Source organism: Protobothrops mucrosquamatus, unplaced genomic scaffold (assembly GCF_001527695.2).
Source record: "Protobothrops mucrosquamatus isolate PMUCROS unplaced genomic scaffold, P.Mucros_1.0 scaffold70, whole genome shotgun sequence".
Taxonomy (NCBI): domain Eukaryota; kingdom Metazoa; phylum Chordata; class Lepidosauria; order Squamata; family Viperidae; genus Protobothrops; species Protobothrops mucrosquamatus.
In genome coordinates this window covers 208,510-223,544 of record NW_015386448.1, presented here as the reverse complement: position 1 = coordinate 223,544, position 15,035 = coordinate 208,510, and the positions used below count along the sequence as shown (strand labels likewise).

Here is a 15,035-nt window from a genome sequence, read left to right as displayed (position 1 = left end):
ATTCCCTAACCCCCCATGTTTGTGGGGAATTCTGGGAGTTGAAGTCCACAAGTCTTAAAAGTTGCCAAAGTTGGACACCCGTTTTAAGCAAAGAAAGACATACTCTGCTCTAAATAGCAATCATAGCCTCATCTCTGAAAAAAATATACTTCTTGTTATCATTGCATCCTTAGTTCTAGTCTGTCAAAACTAAGTACAATTCCTAGCTATAAATTTGTTCAGCTACAGAACAAAGTGTTGCTAGAATCCTTCAGAAGTGATGGATTAATTACTTATTCCCAGCCATATCTACACGGAGTAGTTATGTACTCCAGAGACACCAGGTTAGAGAAGGCTGATCTAAATGTTTGTGGTTTGACTTTTTTTTAATCTTTATTCACTGGATGCTCCAGGTTGAATACAGCCTATTTTTGGCCCAATAATCCAGTATGCACCACAGTTGGGTAAAATTTCAGGATGTGCCTGGAAATATATTAAAAACTAGCTGTACCCAGCCACGCGTTGCTGTGGCTCACTCTGGTAAAAGCGCATGTTGCTTTTACGTCCAACAGATGGCGCTGTTTTTCAAAAACATGTTTTTACCTGTCACAGGTGTGACATCTATATAATATAGGTATATAAAAACGCGCGCGTATTCGAATGCAACGTTGTGTCAAAATTTCAAAGCAATCGGTGAAGAACCTTTGGAGATTTAAGATTTTGAACAAACGAACATTTACATTTTTATTTATATAGATGTGATGCTACTTTCATTCCAATAGCAGCTGAGCTTGATATTAAACTTTTTCTCCAGATGAAGGATGTTGACTTGCTGGGGCACGGTCAGATGCATTCTTTATCTTTTGTCTTCTTGTTTTTGTGAGCAGAGAAGCAACTTGGATAGCATATGTATTGCTGTGGGGAAAAGCAAGTTTTGTTTTTTTTCAAACCATTTTTCTTTAAATTTTGAGTATTGTATAGCTACTACATTACACAAAGAGCCTCCTGAAATCCTAAATAAAATAGTTCAAAAATAAAAAGTGCAGTATTTTATTTCATTTAAAAATAACAGGAGAATTGAAAAAGCCAGTGTGTAAAATAGTTACACAAGGACAGTAAGATATTTTGGTTAAACCACTTGATTTGTGATGACTTCACAGGCAACATTGATAATATGGAAGGATTTTGCTAGTGTCCTGTTCTGGAAATATTATTTTTTCCCCCAATTTTAATTTATTTTCTGGGTTTCTCTCATACATGGAATGGCAAAATATTCAATTACTTTTCTACAATTTGCTGTGGAATACACCTACCGCATACGATAAAGAAAGTCTCTAGATCAGGGGTCCCCACCCCCCAGTCTGTACTGGTACTGGACTGACACTGGTCCGCAGCATGCCAGCAACTGGTCTGCACAAACAAGCAAAGTCCCATCCGTGGGATGCAGGCAGCACACAAAACCACGCACCCTCCAGTCCGTGGAAAAACCTCTCTCTATGGAACCGGTCCCTGGTGCCCAAAAGGTTGGGGGCCTCTGCTCTAGATGAATTCAGGCCCTCATGAGTCGACTTACACTTTCATGGAGCTGGCAGCATGGTGGTGCTATGTACAGTAATTGCTACCTTTTTAAAAAAAAATTTAAATGTCCCAGTCTAGCCTTGAGCTCTGGAATCTCTTGGTGGTCTCCCATCCAAGTGCCAATCAGGCTCATCCCTCATGAGTTTCAGAATCCAGTCAAGATCTGCCAGGAACAGAATGATGAGAATGAGGAAGGAGAAGCCAGACTATCCTGTTAAAGCAATTTGTTTGGTATGACTGCATTCATACAACCCATGATTGAACCAGTCCTTATGTATTATACATGAAACATCAAACCACAGGATGTCCAATGAGTCGCAAAGGCACAAACGACACAAAAGACCTGGTTAAAACGAACTAAGTATATTGTGTGAATGCAAGACTAGATTATTTTTTTTTACCTTGTGTGTGTTAGATAAGTCCAGTTTACACCTAAGAACCGTGCTGAATGGTTTTGCTAAGCTTTCCAAAATAACTTGGAAACTGGTTGCGAAGAAACGATCACTATCGCTGGACTTCAGCATTCCCTTTGCTTGGATATGGGAAGTGTTGCATTCCCAGTTTCACCCCTCACTTCAGGCTTCCATTCGGCTACAACTGCATTGTAAGACTGAATAAAGACACAGATTTTACTGCCTTAGACTTAGTTCAGTGTTGCTGCCATTATAAACAACAGTTGCAGGAATTGGGTATGGCTAATCTAGTGAAAAGAAGGACTAGGGAGGTGACATAATAGCAGTATTCCAATATTTGAGGGTCTGGCACGAAGAAGGGGGTGTCAAGCTATTCTCCAAAGCCCCTGAAGGCAGGACAAGAAACAACGGATGGAAACTAATCAAGGAGAGAAGCAACCTGGAACAAAGGAGAAATTTCCTGACAACAGTCGACCAGTGGACCGGCTTGTCTTCAGAAGTTGTGGGTGCTCCATGACTGGAAGTTATTAAGAAGAGACTGGATAGCCACTTGTCTGAAATGGTAGAGTCTCCTGCTCGAGCTGGGGGCAGGACTAGATGACCTCCAAGGTCCCTTCCAACTTTGTTATTCTGTTTTTGTTCTGTTATTTCTTTGGTCAGAATTCCTGCCATGAAGTATGGGTAGTCCTTGACTTACAAGCACAACTGAGCCTAAAATTTCTGTTGTCAAGTGAGGCAGTTGCTAAGTGAGTTGTGCCTCATTTTATGCCTTTTATTACACAGTTGTGAAGCGAATCACTGTGGTTGTTAAGTGAATCATGATGTAGTCGTTAAGCAAATCTGACTTCCCCCATTGACTTTGCCATCTGGGAAGATTAGGGCTGGTGATCACATGACCCAGGACAACGCAGCTGTCAAAAATACATGCCAGTTGGCAAGTGCCCAAATTCTGATCACGTGACGATGGGGATGCTACAGTGGTCATAAGTGTGAAAACTGGTCATAAGTCATTTTTTAAAGTGCTGTTGTAATGGTCACTAAACGAATGGTTGTAAGTCAAGAACTACCTGGAACTCAAGATCTCGGCATACAGCAATTAACATAGAGGGCCGGCACCTTGTGTATAGAATTCATAGATTGGCACCTTGTGTATAGAATTCATAGATTCACTACAGCAGTGTTTCTCAACCTTGGCAGCTTTAAGATGGGTGGACTTCAATTCCCAGAATTCCTCAGCCAGTGGGGAGTTCTGGGAGTTGAAGTCCACCCATTTTAAAGCTGCCAAGGTTGAGAAGCACTGAATTATAGGCATATTTTTAATAGAATTTTGGCTTTTGGATGGTTTTCTCTTCTTTCTGTCATATTCTTTTTTGCCTTTGCCTCTCGGACATCTGACTCTGGGCTGCAGAAATGTGAACGACCATGTGAGGACAGGAATTGCCTATTTCTTTGCTACCGTCCAGATCAGCGTTTCTCAATCTCAGCCTTTGTGGGGTTAGACTAGATGACCTCCAGGCTCCCTTCCAACTCTGTTACTCTGTTCTTCTTTAAGATGTAGGGACTTCAGCTCCCAGAATTCTGCTGACTGGGGAATTCTGGGAGCTGAAGCCCATTCATCTTAAATCTTTGCAGGTGGCCAGTCCTATCACTGATTGTCTGAAAGGAAAAACTTCATCTGAGCAAAACTTCAGAGCAGGGCTCTTCCAACTTGGGCCTTTTATGACTTGTGGACTTCAACTCCCAGAATTCCTCAGCCAGGCACGCTGTGCCTGGCTGAGGAATTCTGGGAGTTGAAGTCCACAAGTCATAAAAGGGCCAAGTTGGAAGAGCCCTGCTTTAGAGTCTGCCCCATTGATAAAGTTCCCCTATACCTGTCAATTCAGATGCAACGCCCCCCCCCCTCCGTTTAGTTCAAACCAAAGTTCTGAGCCCTTTTCTCCCCAACGGATAAATCCGGGTTTTTTTTCCCCTCCCAAGTATGGCAGCGCTGCACGACTCTATCATTTCTATCTCCCAACCCTTGTGTGCCGCTCTATGTTTCTCGTCTATGGCTAACCTCCTCGCCTCTCGTAAGGGGATGGCTAAACTCGTCCCTCCCTCCCGAGACCGGAAAGGAGCACCGGCAACGCCTCCGCGGCGAGAGGAGCGAGTTCTCGCGCGATTTGGGACGCCCAACCGCTTGGGCGGGTCGTTTGAATGTGAGCGAGTCGCCGCCGGAGGGAAATTCTGGGTTTTGCGTGGAGCGGCGACCCCGGAGATGGAGGATGGGGGGGCGAGCCTGGCCTCTCCCGGTGAGACCCCGACGCCCTTGGGGGACTTTCTTTCCAGCACAGTGTAAAGCAATGTTAATGTTTATTTATGCATGCATGCATGCATGCATGTTTATTTATTTGTTTACTCCAGCCGCCCATCTCAAAACAGAGGCTCTGGGAGACTTAAAATTCCAAAATTATAATATTTTAATATTGCATTGATTAAAATAAATATTTAACGGTATGTAACCATTGTTATATTTGATATTATAAAATAATTGCATTACATGTTGTGTTGCTCTTATACCACATTATTATAATTTGGAATTAATTAACTTACATGTTGTGTTGCTCTTATACCACATTATTATAATTTGGAATTAATTAACTTCTATTCATATATAAGATAACCTTTATTGTCATTTTTTTACTGTGGCCGCTCTCAAAGTGTAACACATACATGACACACACCTAAACATAATTAGAACAACATATGTATAGACCCATATCCCTACAGATATGTAACCAATAAATACTAAATACTGTCCATCTTGAATACATACCGGAAGGAGGAAGCTTGAGAGTTCACAAGGTTAATGCTGTATGGAATGAAACTATGGCTGAATATGGATGTTCTGCTACAGATACCACGAAGCCTCTTCCCCGTGTGTGTGTGTGTGTGTGTGTGTGTGTGTGTGTGTGTGTATACAAACCCTATTTCCCTTTTAGCATTTTTGGAATTGGCCATGATTCTTTTGGAAAACTATTTAATAGTTTTAATAAAATACAGCTACTCTATGTGTTGTAAGTAAAGAGATCAATTGTTCCTCATTCCCAACTAAAGAATGTTTTTATTTTTTATTTTTGAACTGGACTTATGATATTTAATATTTCTGCTATTTGTTTGTAGGCAGATCTGTACAAATACTCGTATCCTTAGAAAAGTGAAAATGTTCTGTAAAAAGTGCCATTATAATACCTCTATTTTCATTCTAATAATGTTTAATATATTTTTATAATACTTTTTTTCCTATTTCTGTCTTTGTGTCCCCTTTACCTATGATATTATATATTTTGTATCTATTGCAGATAGACAAAAATACTTGTTTTTCTTACAAAGTGAAAATGTGTAAAACAACATTAGCTATTGTAACCTTTAAAACTGAACATTAGTCTATTTTTCCTTCTTCCTCCTTAAAGCAAGAACATGGGATACAATCTCTTCAAACTTAAATGACCTATGCTTTCATCTCAACTCCAAGATCTCAAATATCAAAAAGTCACTTCAGCTGAGAAAAATAGGTAAGAAAATGTCATTTCTTTAGGGCAGAACTGGTGTGCTTTATGCAATAGTGCTTTGTAAGTTGATCTGGGAGTCTGGGAACATATGCATGGAGAATGCCAGTCTGATGAATATACTTGCGGACTATTTCATTCCCTTTATACAAAGCATAAAACTATGGAATTTACTGCCATCAGTGACGGTATCTTGAGATAGTTTTACAATCAGACTAAATAATTATATAAATTAATGCTACAGTAATTCCTGAATCACAGACAGAATATCTTAAACAATCACAAAAGCGTTATTGCTTTCCTGATCCTGCTGCAAGCTTCCTCAATGCATCTGCTTAGTCGCTGTTTGATGCAACATTTTATTTATTTATCTGTATCCCACCTTTATTATTTTTACAAATAACTCAGGGCAGCCAATATATCCAACACATCTTCCTCCTATTTTCCGTACAACAACAACAACCCAATTACCCTGTGGTAAGATGGCTGGCCAATAAATTTTATAAATATTATAAACCTTGTGAGGTGCTGAGACATGTGACTAGTCCAAAGTCACCCAGACGGCTTTCATGGCTAAGATGGGACTTGAACTCAGGGTCTCCTGCTTTCCAGCCTGATGCCTTAACCGCTAGACCAGGGGTAGGCAACCTTGGCTCTTTTATGACTCGTGGACTTCAACTCCCAGAATTCCTGAGCCAGCACAGCTGGCTAAGGAATTCTGGGAGTTGAAGTCCACGAGTCATAAAAGAGCCAAGGTTGCCTACCCCTGCGCTAGACCAACCTGGCTCTCAAAGGCTGGACTGTGAATACTTAGAGAGGTATATTTGGAAGAGGCTTTAGAAGATACCACATCTGTTCCTCAGATCAGGATGCACTGCAGCATCCCTGGGAGAGGACCCCAGAGCTATTATTGGAAGATCTCTGTTGAAAGAAAACTCACACTTCATGTGGCAGCCAGTCTCCCTAGATGGCAGCTTCCGCAGCCGTGGACCTACTTCCTCACAGTTTTAATTCACGGTGTTTTGTCCCTTTGGAACTATGGTGCCCAGGACTGGACATCACACTCCAAATCCTGTCTGAGTAGGGCAGAGTAGAACATCTGTTTCCCAGGGTCTGGTTCAGTGCTCCTCTTAAGGCATCCCAGGATAGTTTTTGCCTAGCAGCTACAGCCCTGCTGGCTCATGTTTTGGTCAGTCCCGCAAAGCTCTTCTTGAATGACCGGCATCAAAACCCATGTCGTCTAGAGGTATTATCGGCTTGGAGGATGGCCAACTGCAGTTGCAGAAAGATTGCGAAGGAGAAGACTTCAGAAAGCCATTTTCAGAGCTAACAGGATGAGGAAATGGCTTGTGTTCCACATAAAGCAATTTTGGATTAGGCCTTTTGCTTTACCTTTTTTCCATGCTATGATTGATCTTCTTTATTTGTAGACCAGGACCCATCTTTGAAGACAGTGCTCAATAAGGTAGTCCATGAAATGTTCCTCTTAAATAGCCTCCTCAATAAATTGGAAGAGGAGTATCATCATCAGTGGAGACTACAGAAAAAACTCAAGGTACTAACGACATTTGATGCCTCAGAATCTCAATAAAATGTACCTTCTGACCTCTACAGATGTTAAGCATCTAAAGCAAATGCTGTGCCTCTTGCCCACATTACACCAGTGGTTCTCAGCCTTTTCTTCACCATGGGCCCCCTTTGAATACCTTTTGTGGCCATGGACCCCCAAGACGTAACTCGAGATTTAAATCCTAACATTTCTTCAAGCCTTTGTGGACCCCCTGTGACGACATTGTGGCCCTTCAGGGGTCCCTGGACCACCGGTTGAGAACCACTGGATTACATTATTCTAGAAAGTTGTTATAGTGCGGAGGACCAAGAGTTACAAATTAATCCTAACTATTAATCTCACGTCCTACCTTACAGGTGGTCCTTGACTTACAACGGTTCATTTAGCGACTGTTCAGAGTTGTAACGGCACTGAAGAAAGTGAATTTTGACCATTTTTCACACAACTGTTGCAGCATCCGCAATGTCACGTAATCAAAATTCAGAGGCTTGGCAACCGGCTCGTATTCATGACGGTTGCAGTGTCCCCTGGTGTCATGTAATCACCTTTTGGGACCTTTTCACAAGCAAAGTCAGTGGGGAAGCTGGATTTCACTAAATGGCCGTGTTACTAACTTAACAAATGCAATGATTCACTTAACTGTGGCAAGAAATGTAAACTGGGGCAAAATTCACTTTAAAAATGTTTCACTTAGCAACACAAATTTTGGGCTCAGTTGTGATTGTAACTTGAGGACGACCTGTATTTCACTCTCAGCTACAAAAGCTTAGTGTGTTTGGGGAACTGTCTGATGTATGTAGTAAAATTACTAAAAGCTGCTGCTTGTGGCAACGGAGTGAAGGTCCCTGCATAAGCTACCTTGAGTTCCTAAAGGGTGGGAAATAAATCTAGTAACTACGTGAAAAGTAAATAAAGTGTGCAACTTATTTTAACTTAACTCAGGGTGACTAAAAATAAGATTTGCACATTACTAGAAATCAACAGAAGCCTCTAAATCAGTGGTTCTCAACCTTTTTAATGCTACGACCCCAACCGGTCGTAAGTCGAGGACTTTCCCTGCCCGGGAGCGCTGCGCATGCGTGGTTCCGCCCCCTGCGCCGGCCGAGGCATAGCTGGCAAGCGGCAGAGACAGAGCAGGCCGACCACCAGCTGGCCCAGCCCAAGGGATATAAGGCACCCGCCGGAAAAGGGGAAAAAATGGCGGACAGCCTTGCTTGGTGACCCCCATGAAATGGTCGATCGACCCCAAATGGAGTCCCGACCCACAGGTTGAGAACCATTGCTCTAAATACATGGATTAATGCAGAATAGGATGGAATTTCTATCACTAGTATAATTGAAGTGTTTTCATTAGGCATCAAAAGAATTCTACCATGGTTTTTGATGTGAAAATACTAATTATTTATAATATTTTGAAAACAAACATTTCAGGAGGCCCCTGGATTCTTTTTCTATGCCTTAAGGCAAGCGATCATTGTGCTCCGATTGTTCCTACGAGTGTTCTGTATTTCTTCCTGTATGTACTCAGCTGTATGAGACCTCCAAAACAGATTTAGCTTAAACCATTTCTGGAGATCGCCTCTCCCCTACGTGATTTTTCTCCATCTTCCCAAACTCCAGTCTTGTGCAGCACTGGTATTTCTGATTGCAGGAGCTGCAGGCGTCGGTGGAGAGGGACTATCTGGAGGCCCAGCGTCTTGGAGAGAATGTGCCCATCTACCTTCCCCAAGCCACACAAGGCAGGTCTGTGTCCTGTCAATCACCTTGGCTACCAAGGGGCAAAAGAGGGGCGTACTGTGAAGAAACAGCCAGGGTTTTGCACATTTTACGTGGTTTTATAATCACACTAAACAATTATATGGAGAATTAATGCTATAGTGATTTCCTGAATCGCAGGCAGGATATCTTAAACGACCACAAAAGCGTTGCTGTCTTCCTGATCCTGCTGCAAGCTTCCTGAGTGCATCTGCTTAGTCGCTGTTTGATGCCCCATTTTATTTATTTATAGTCACTGGCGTGGTGAGCTTTTGATTATTTATTTATTTATTTTATTTATTTAATTGCATTTATATCCCGCCCTTCTCCTTGCGGACTCAGGGCGGCTGACAATGATTAAAATACTAACATATACATCTAATTAAAAATTGATTAAAAAGAAATATTTAGATACGTCAAATTTAAAAGTAATTAAAACCCCTTTAAAATCCCTTAGGCCAGTTCCGCGAGCTGGAACAACCACGTCTTGAGGGCGCGGCGGAAGGAAGGGAGATCAGGGATCACCCTGATCTCTGGGGGCAGTTCGTTCCAGAGGGTGGGTGCTCCCACAGAGAAGGCCCTCCCCCTTGGGGTCGCCAGCCGGCACTGTCTGATGGACTCTCCGTTTGCATTCCAGTTCGGTAGGCATAGCTCTAAAGGAGAAGGAACCGTGCAAGGCTGAGGAGAATAAAGCCTCAAAGAAGTCGGCCAAAGTCTCCAAGTGCATCCGAGAAGCGCCCTTCATAACGGCAGAGGAGTTTGAGAACGTTCCCGCGTGAGTAATCTGCAAACGGGAAAGTTGCCCTGCATTTTTATAGCTCTTTTTCCAGAGCGGTCCCAGTCTGGCGCTGGCTGCCATTGGGCTGGATCTGAACCATCATAATGCCCAGCCAGTGCAGGATGATAGGCATGAAAGCTGGCTGGGTGGCTTTGGGCCAATCACCAGGAGACGGTGAGTTCTAGTGCCGCCTTAGGCACGAAAGCCAACTGGGTGACTTTGGGTCAATTGCCAGGAGACGGAGCGTTCTAGTCCCACCTGAAAGCTGACTTGGTAACTCTGGGCCAATCACCAGGAGACGGGAAGTTCTAGTCCTGTCTTAGGCACGGACGCTGGTTGGGTGACTTTGGGCCAATCACCAGGAGACGGGGAGTTCTAGTCCCACCTTAGGCACGAAAGCCCTCTGGGTGACTTTGGGCCTGTCATTCTCTGTCAGCCCAACCCACCTCACAGGGTGGTTGTTGTGGGGAAAAGAGGAAGAGGAGGAGATGTTCATCATCTTCAGTTGTTTATAAAGCACAGAGAGCCCTTGGCTCAGGGCCACAATTGAGTCCAACATTTCCATCACTAAACAAGACAGTTGTTGAGCGAGTTTTGCCCCATCTTACGATCTTTCTTGCCACAGTCGTTCAGTGAATCACTGCAGTTGTTAAGTTTGTCATAGGGTTGTTAAGCGAATCCGGCTCCCCCGTTGGCTTTGCTTGTCAGAAGGTCGCGAAGGGATCACGTGACCCTGGGACAACGCAACCGTCGTAAGTACATGCCAGTTGCCAAGCATCCCAGTTTTGATCACTTGGCCTTGGGGATGCTGCAACCGTCACAAGTTACTTTTTTCAATGCGGTTGTAACTTCGAACGGTCACTAAGCGAATGCTTGTAAGTTGAGGACTATGTGTAAGATAAAGGTGGGGGGAATTTAATAAATAAATAGTGGTTAGGGGATTATGGGTGTTGAGGTCCAGCATGTGGACTTCCGAATGAAGTGAGGTGGCTTCGGGATTGGATAATGCGCCATTCTCTCTGATTTTCTGTTCCTCTCTCTCCCCAAGCATAAAAATGAGGCAAGGTTCACGGTTAGCGTGCCGTTCTTGTTACACGATGAAAACGAAGGCGCCGTTCTTACTTCCTTTTCCTAGTCCAATGGTGGTGAACCTATGGCACAGGTGGCACTTGGAGCCCTCTCTGTGGGCACACGTGCTGTTGCCCCAGCCTTGCCTCCCCCCGCGACCCTCTCCAGCAGCCCCCCTGGAGGAGAGTCGCCACCAAGCGTGGCCCACCCGGAGCAGTGCAGCCAAGGACATGGCAGCCAGGCAGCGTAGACAAGACTCTGCCCACACACCCCATCATGCACAGTTGATGCTGCGGGGCGCGGGCAGAGGGCATGGCTGCCATGGCGCTGCTGGGCGATCTGCGGCAGGCCCTGGAGGCGGTGAGTGGCCCTCACCGCCTCACCGATCTGCGGGCAGGCGGAGTGGGGGCGGGGCATGGGGTGGAGCAGGGGCGGGGCCAGTTTTTGGGCACTCGGTCTCTAAAAGGTTTGCCATCACTGTCCTAGTCCAAGGGACGATCCTGAGCCCAAACGATATATTTTGTCGCTTCTTTAAAACGTAAACACCCGCAGAGCAGCTGATAGATTTAGCCGCATGTGATTGGGTCCGGTGCTGCTGCTCAGTGATTTGGCCACGTAACTGGATCCCTGGTCAGTTTTTATTGGATGACCATAAGCTCGGAAAGCAGCCGGATCAATAACCCTCTCCTCAAATGTGTCTCAAAATGTCCTGTGGGCCGAAAGACGATGTGGAGATTCAAGTCACGACTCGAAGCTTGACTGAGGCCTTTTCCGGGACTCCCCGCGGGCAACAAGGGCCGGCTGTGCTGCCAAAGGGGGCGGAGGGGCAAGCGCAGGTGGGCGGAGGCAGCCGGACCTCCCGACTCAGCTATGCAGTCGTTGCGCGGAGATGCGCATCCTGCATGCTGATCGGTTGATCCAACTCCCTGTTGGGAGGTGGAGATTTTGAGTGCGCCCGCCCCCCAGATAGAATATTAATATTCCAGGTAGTCCTCAACATACAACAGTTCACTTAGTGACCGTTCGAAGTTACAACGACACTGAAAAAAGTGCTTTATGACCGTTTTCACTCTTATGACTGTTGCAGCATCCCCACGGTCACGTGGTTTACATTTGCATGCTTGGCAACTGGTTCATATTTACGACGGTCGCAGCATCCTGGAGTCGTAGGATCCCCTTTTGCAACCTCCTGACAAGCAAAGTCAGTGGGGGAAGCCAGATTCGCTTAATAACCGTGTGACTCACTTAGCAGCAGCAGTGACTCACTTAACAAATGTGGCAAGAAAAGTTGTAAAATGGGGCAAAACCCACTTAACAAATGTCTCACTTAGCAATATAAATTTTGGGCTCAGTTGTGGTCGTAAGTTGAGAGCTGCCTGTATAACATCATAATAACATTGCGGTGATCAGAAGTGTGAGTGCAACTGCTACACAACCGTCTCCGAACAACGGACGCAGATGTTCCCTGGTATGCAGTGACTCTGGAGTCTATAACTCCAGCTCTTCAATGGTTCCAATGGGGATTCAGAGGAAGCCAGAATCTGAAACCCAAAAGCCAAAAAGGTGGAGGGAGGTAACCATATTAAGAAAGACAAAATCCCTGCAGATGTTGAGTCACACGGTTGTTAAGTGAATCTGGCTTCCCCCATTGACTTTGCTTGTCAGGAGGTCGCAAAAGGGAATCACATGAAACACCCCACCCCCCCCCCAGACACTGCGACCGTCATAAATACAGGCCAGTTGCCAAGCGTCTGAGTTTTGATCGCATGACCCTGGGGATGCTGCGGCAGTCATAAATATGAAAAATGGTCATAAGTCACTTTTTTCCGTTCTGTTGTAACTTTGAACAGTCACTAAAGGAACGGTTGTAAATCAAGGACTGCCCGTATAGCAAAACACATCTTGGAAGGTTGATTCCCTCTGTTCCTCTTGTTTTAAGATGTTGTTTGGGTCTCAAAAGATGGCCAGACTTTACACATGGCCCTTGTCGCTGGCATCTGCACATCTTGCTCAGCTGCAAGGAAATTCTGGAAATGATGGCAATGGCGTCTCAGACTTTCTACTCGTATTCTTCACGGGTCTGTGTCGTTCTCCCGGGACCTCCCCCCGTGTCCTTTGGAAATCGTGCCTTCGGTGTTCCTGGTTACGTTAAGCAGCTCTTCTCTTCTCCCCTGCAGGTACATGAAAGGCCGTCTCACCCACAGCCAGGTGAACGCGGTCGTGGTCGAGATCAACAAAGCTGTGGCTAGCAAGTACAGCATCATGCGCCAGCCTGTGAAAACCATGGTGAACGCAACCAGGAACCTCTACTTCCGATTCCAGGAAGAGGAAACCAAAGACACAAAAGGTGAGCGGTCGAGGGAAGCGCGGGCCTCTCCGTGCCCCGGGAAGGGAACCCCTGGCAGTCTGGCTAGTCCTGGACTCATGAGGACGGCTGGCACCAGAATTTCCATGGCTGAGCAGGGTGGAGAACAAGTCAGTTGTGGCCTGGGTTTATGACCTTTTTTGTCAAGAGTTATGAAATGAATCACTGCAGTTGTTAAGTGAACCACGCGGTGAACAGGGCTGTCCCCGCTGGCTTTGTTGGAGGCCAGCTGGGAAGGTCGCAAGGGGTGATCACGTGACCCTGGGATACGGCAACCATCGCAAATACACGCCCGTTGCCAAGCAGCTGGATTTTGACTACGTGATCCTGGGAGGGCTGCAACTGTTGTAACTACAAGCACCAGTCATAAGTAACTTTTTTCAATGCCGTTGTGACTTTGAACAAGTGCTAAATGAATGCTTGTACGTTGAGGACTTACCTGTACCCATCCCTCACGACCTAGAAGGCAGTAAGTTGGAAAGATGCCAGTCTTGATGCCAATTTTCCCCAGTGAAAGTCAAGTGTGACATCTAGTTCCATACCTGAAAGGTGTTGCCAGCTTTAAAGGTGCGGATGCTTATTTCAGTCCTTAAAGATGGCCTGTGCTAGACACAAATTGGGTTGTGGGAAGCTGCCGGTGGAACCACGTCATAGCTTGTTTAATCACAATGAATGCAACAAAGTTGCTGAATTCACAACATGCCTAGTCCAACACTGTGACTTAGCGCAATGTGTGAACCAGCCCCAGAATGAGGACACTGGTCTCGCTAGCTCTCTTTTCAGTCTGCGTTGATTGGGTCCCAGGATTTCAGAGAAGGGCTTTTCTCGGACTTGCGCGAAGATGTTGGGGTTGAACTGGGTGCTTTTACAATCAACCCTTTGGGGTGTTTTTCCGTGCTGAAAGAACTGGTGGGCTTTCCCAAGAAATAGGACTGCAGCCCAAGCCACATTTCCTTTAGGATGAAAATTCATGGCTTGGCAACACGTGCTTTGTACAAAGAAGTCTCTGAGTTGAGTTTCTAACATCTCCAATTCTGTAAAAAAAATAGTTATAAATGGATAATTGGGAGGAACGCACCGTATTCTCTAAAAACCTGGAGATCTTCGGGTAGATCAGATTGATGGTGGCTAGGTGGACCAACGGTCTAGCTAGCTTGATATTAGACGGCGTGGTATTCTAGCATTCTTGGGCACCTTCATGAGAGGTCTTTCCTTCGCTTGTCTTAGACCAGTGATGGCGAACCTTTTAGAGACCGAGTGCCCAAACTGCAACCCAAAACCCACTTATGCATTGTCAGGTGCCGGGTGGGCGTGGCCCATTGGGTGGGTGTGGCCCATTGAGTGGGCGTGGCTGCGGTGGTAACGGCAGACTGGGTGGGACTAAAAAGTTCAATCAATCAATTCCAACTTTGCAAGATCTTTTTTTTTCCCACGAGAAGTTGAAATTGACTGATTGATTGAACCTTTTTTTTTTTTTTCACACGGCGGTGGAGGCCTAAAGTGAAAAGGTTTTATAAAACCCAGCTGAAGGCCTAGGACTGGGGCGATGGTGTGTGTGCCCATAGAGAGGGCTCTGAGTGCCACCTCTGGCACCCGTGCTATAGGTTCGCCACCACTGTCTTAGAACATAGTAGTCAAGATGGAGCCTCCCATTGATCTGATTTTCCATTGTGTTTTTGCTTAATTGGTATTGGAATTGGTATTTTGCTTAATACCTACTAGGACCCTACTAGGTTCCTGACGGAGCTTGGGCCATATCCGGAGGATCTAGTTCATGGCTCAGCGGAAAATCAGGCGGCAGCTTGGGAAATGACCGCTGCCGCAGCACTAGACCAAGTCGTGCCTTTGCGGCCTCTGACCCGGCATAGATCTCGACTGGCTCCTTGGTTTACCGAGGAGCTGAGAGAGATGAAACGCCGGAAAAGACGCCTAGAGAGCAGCTGGAGGGCCAGCCGAACCGAATCCGACCGAACACAGGTAA

The 15,035-nt window shown here is 45.4% G+C and overlaps 1 protein-coding gene across 1 annotated transcript in view; it reads left to right on the top strand.

The window, feature by feature from the left end:
- The first annotated feature begins 4,161 nt into the window (after nucleotides 1-4,161).
- Nucleotides 4,162-15,035, top strand: part of SKA1 (spindle and kinetochore associated complex subunit 1) — a 12,995-nt gene continuing 2,121 nt past the window's right edge. The window contains exons 1-6 of the mRNA XM_015812146.1: nucleotides 4,162-4,261; nucleotides 5,423-5,524; nucleotides 6,949-7,073; nucleotides 8,740-8,831; nucleotides 9,481-9,618; nucleotides 12,867-13,036. Coding sequence (XP_015667632.1) covers nucleotides 4,228-4,261; nucleotides 5,423-5,524; nucleotides 6,949-7,073; nucleotides 8,740-8,831; nucleotides 9,481-9,618; nucleotides 12,867-13,036 — 661 coding nt within the window. The 5' untranslated portion in view covers nucleotides 4,162-4,227. The remainder of the gene's footprint in view (nucleotides 4,262-5,422; nucleotides 5,525-6,948; nucleotides 7,074-8,739; nucleotides 8,832-9,480; nucleotides 9,619-12,866; nucleotides 13,037-15,035) is intronic.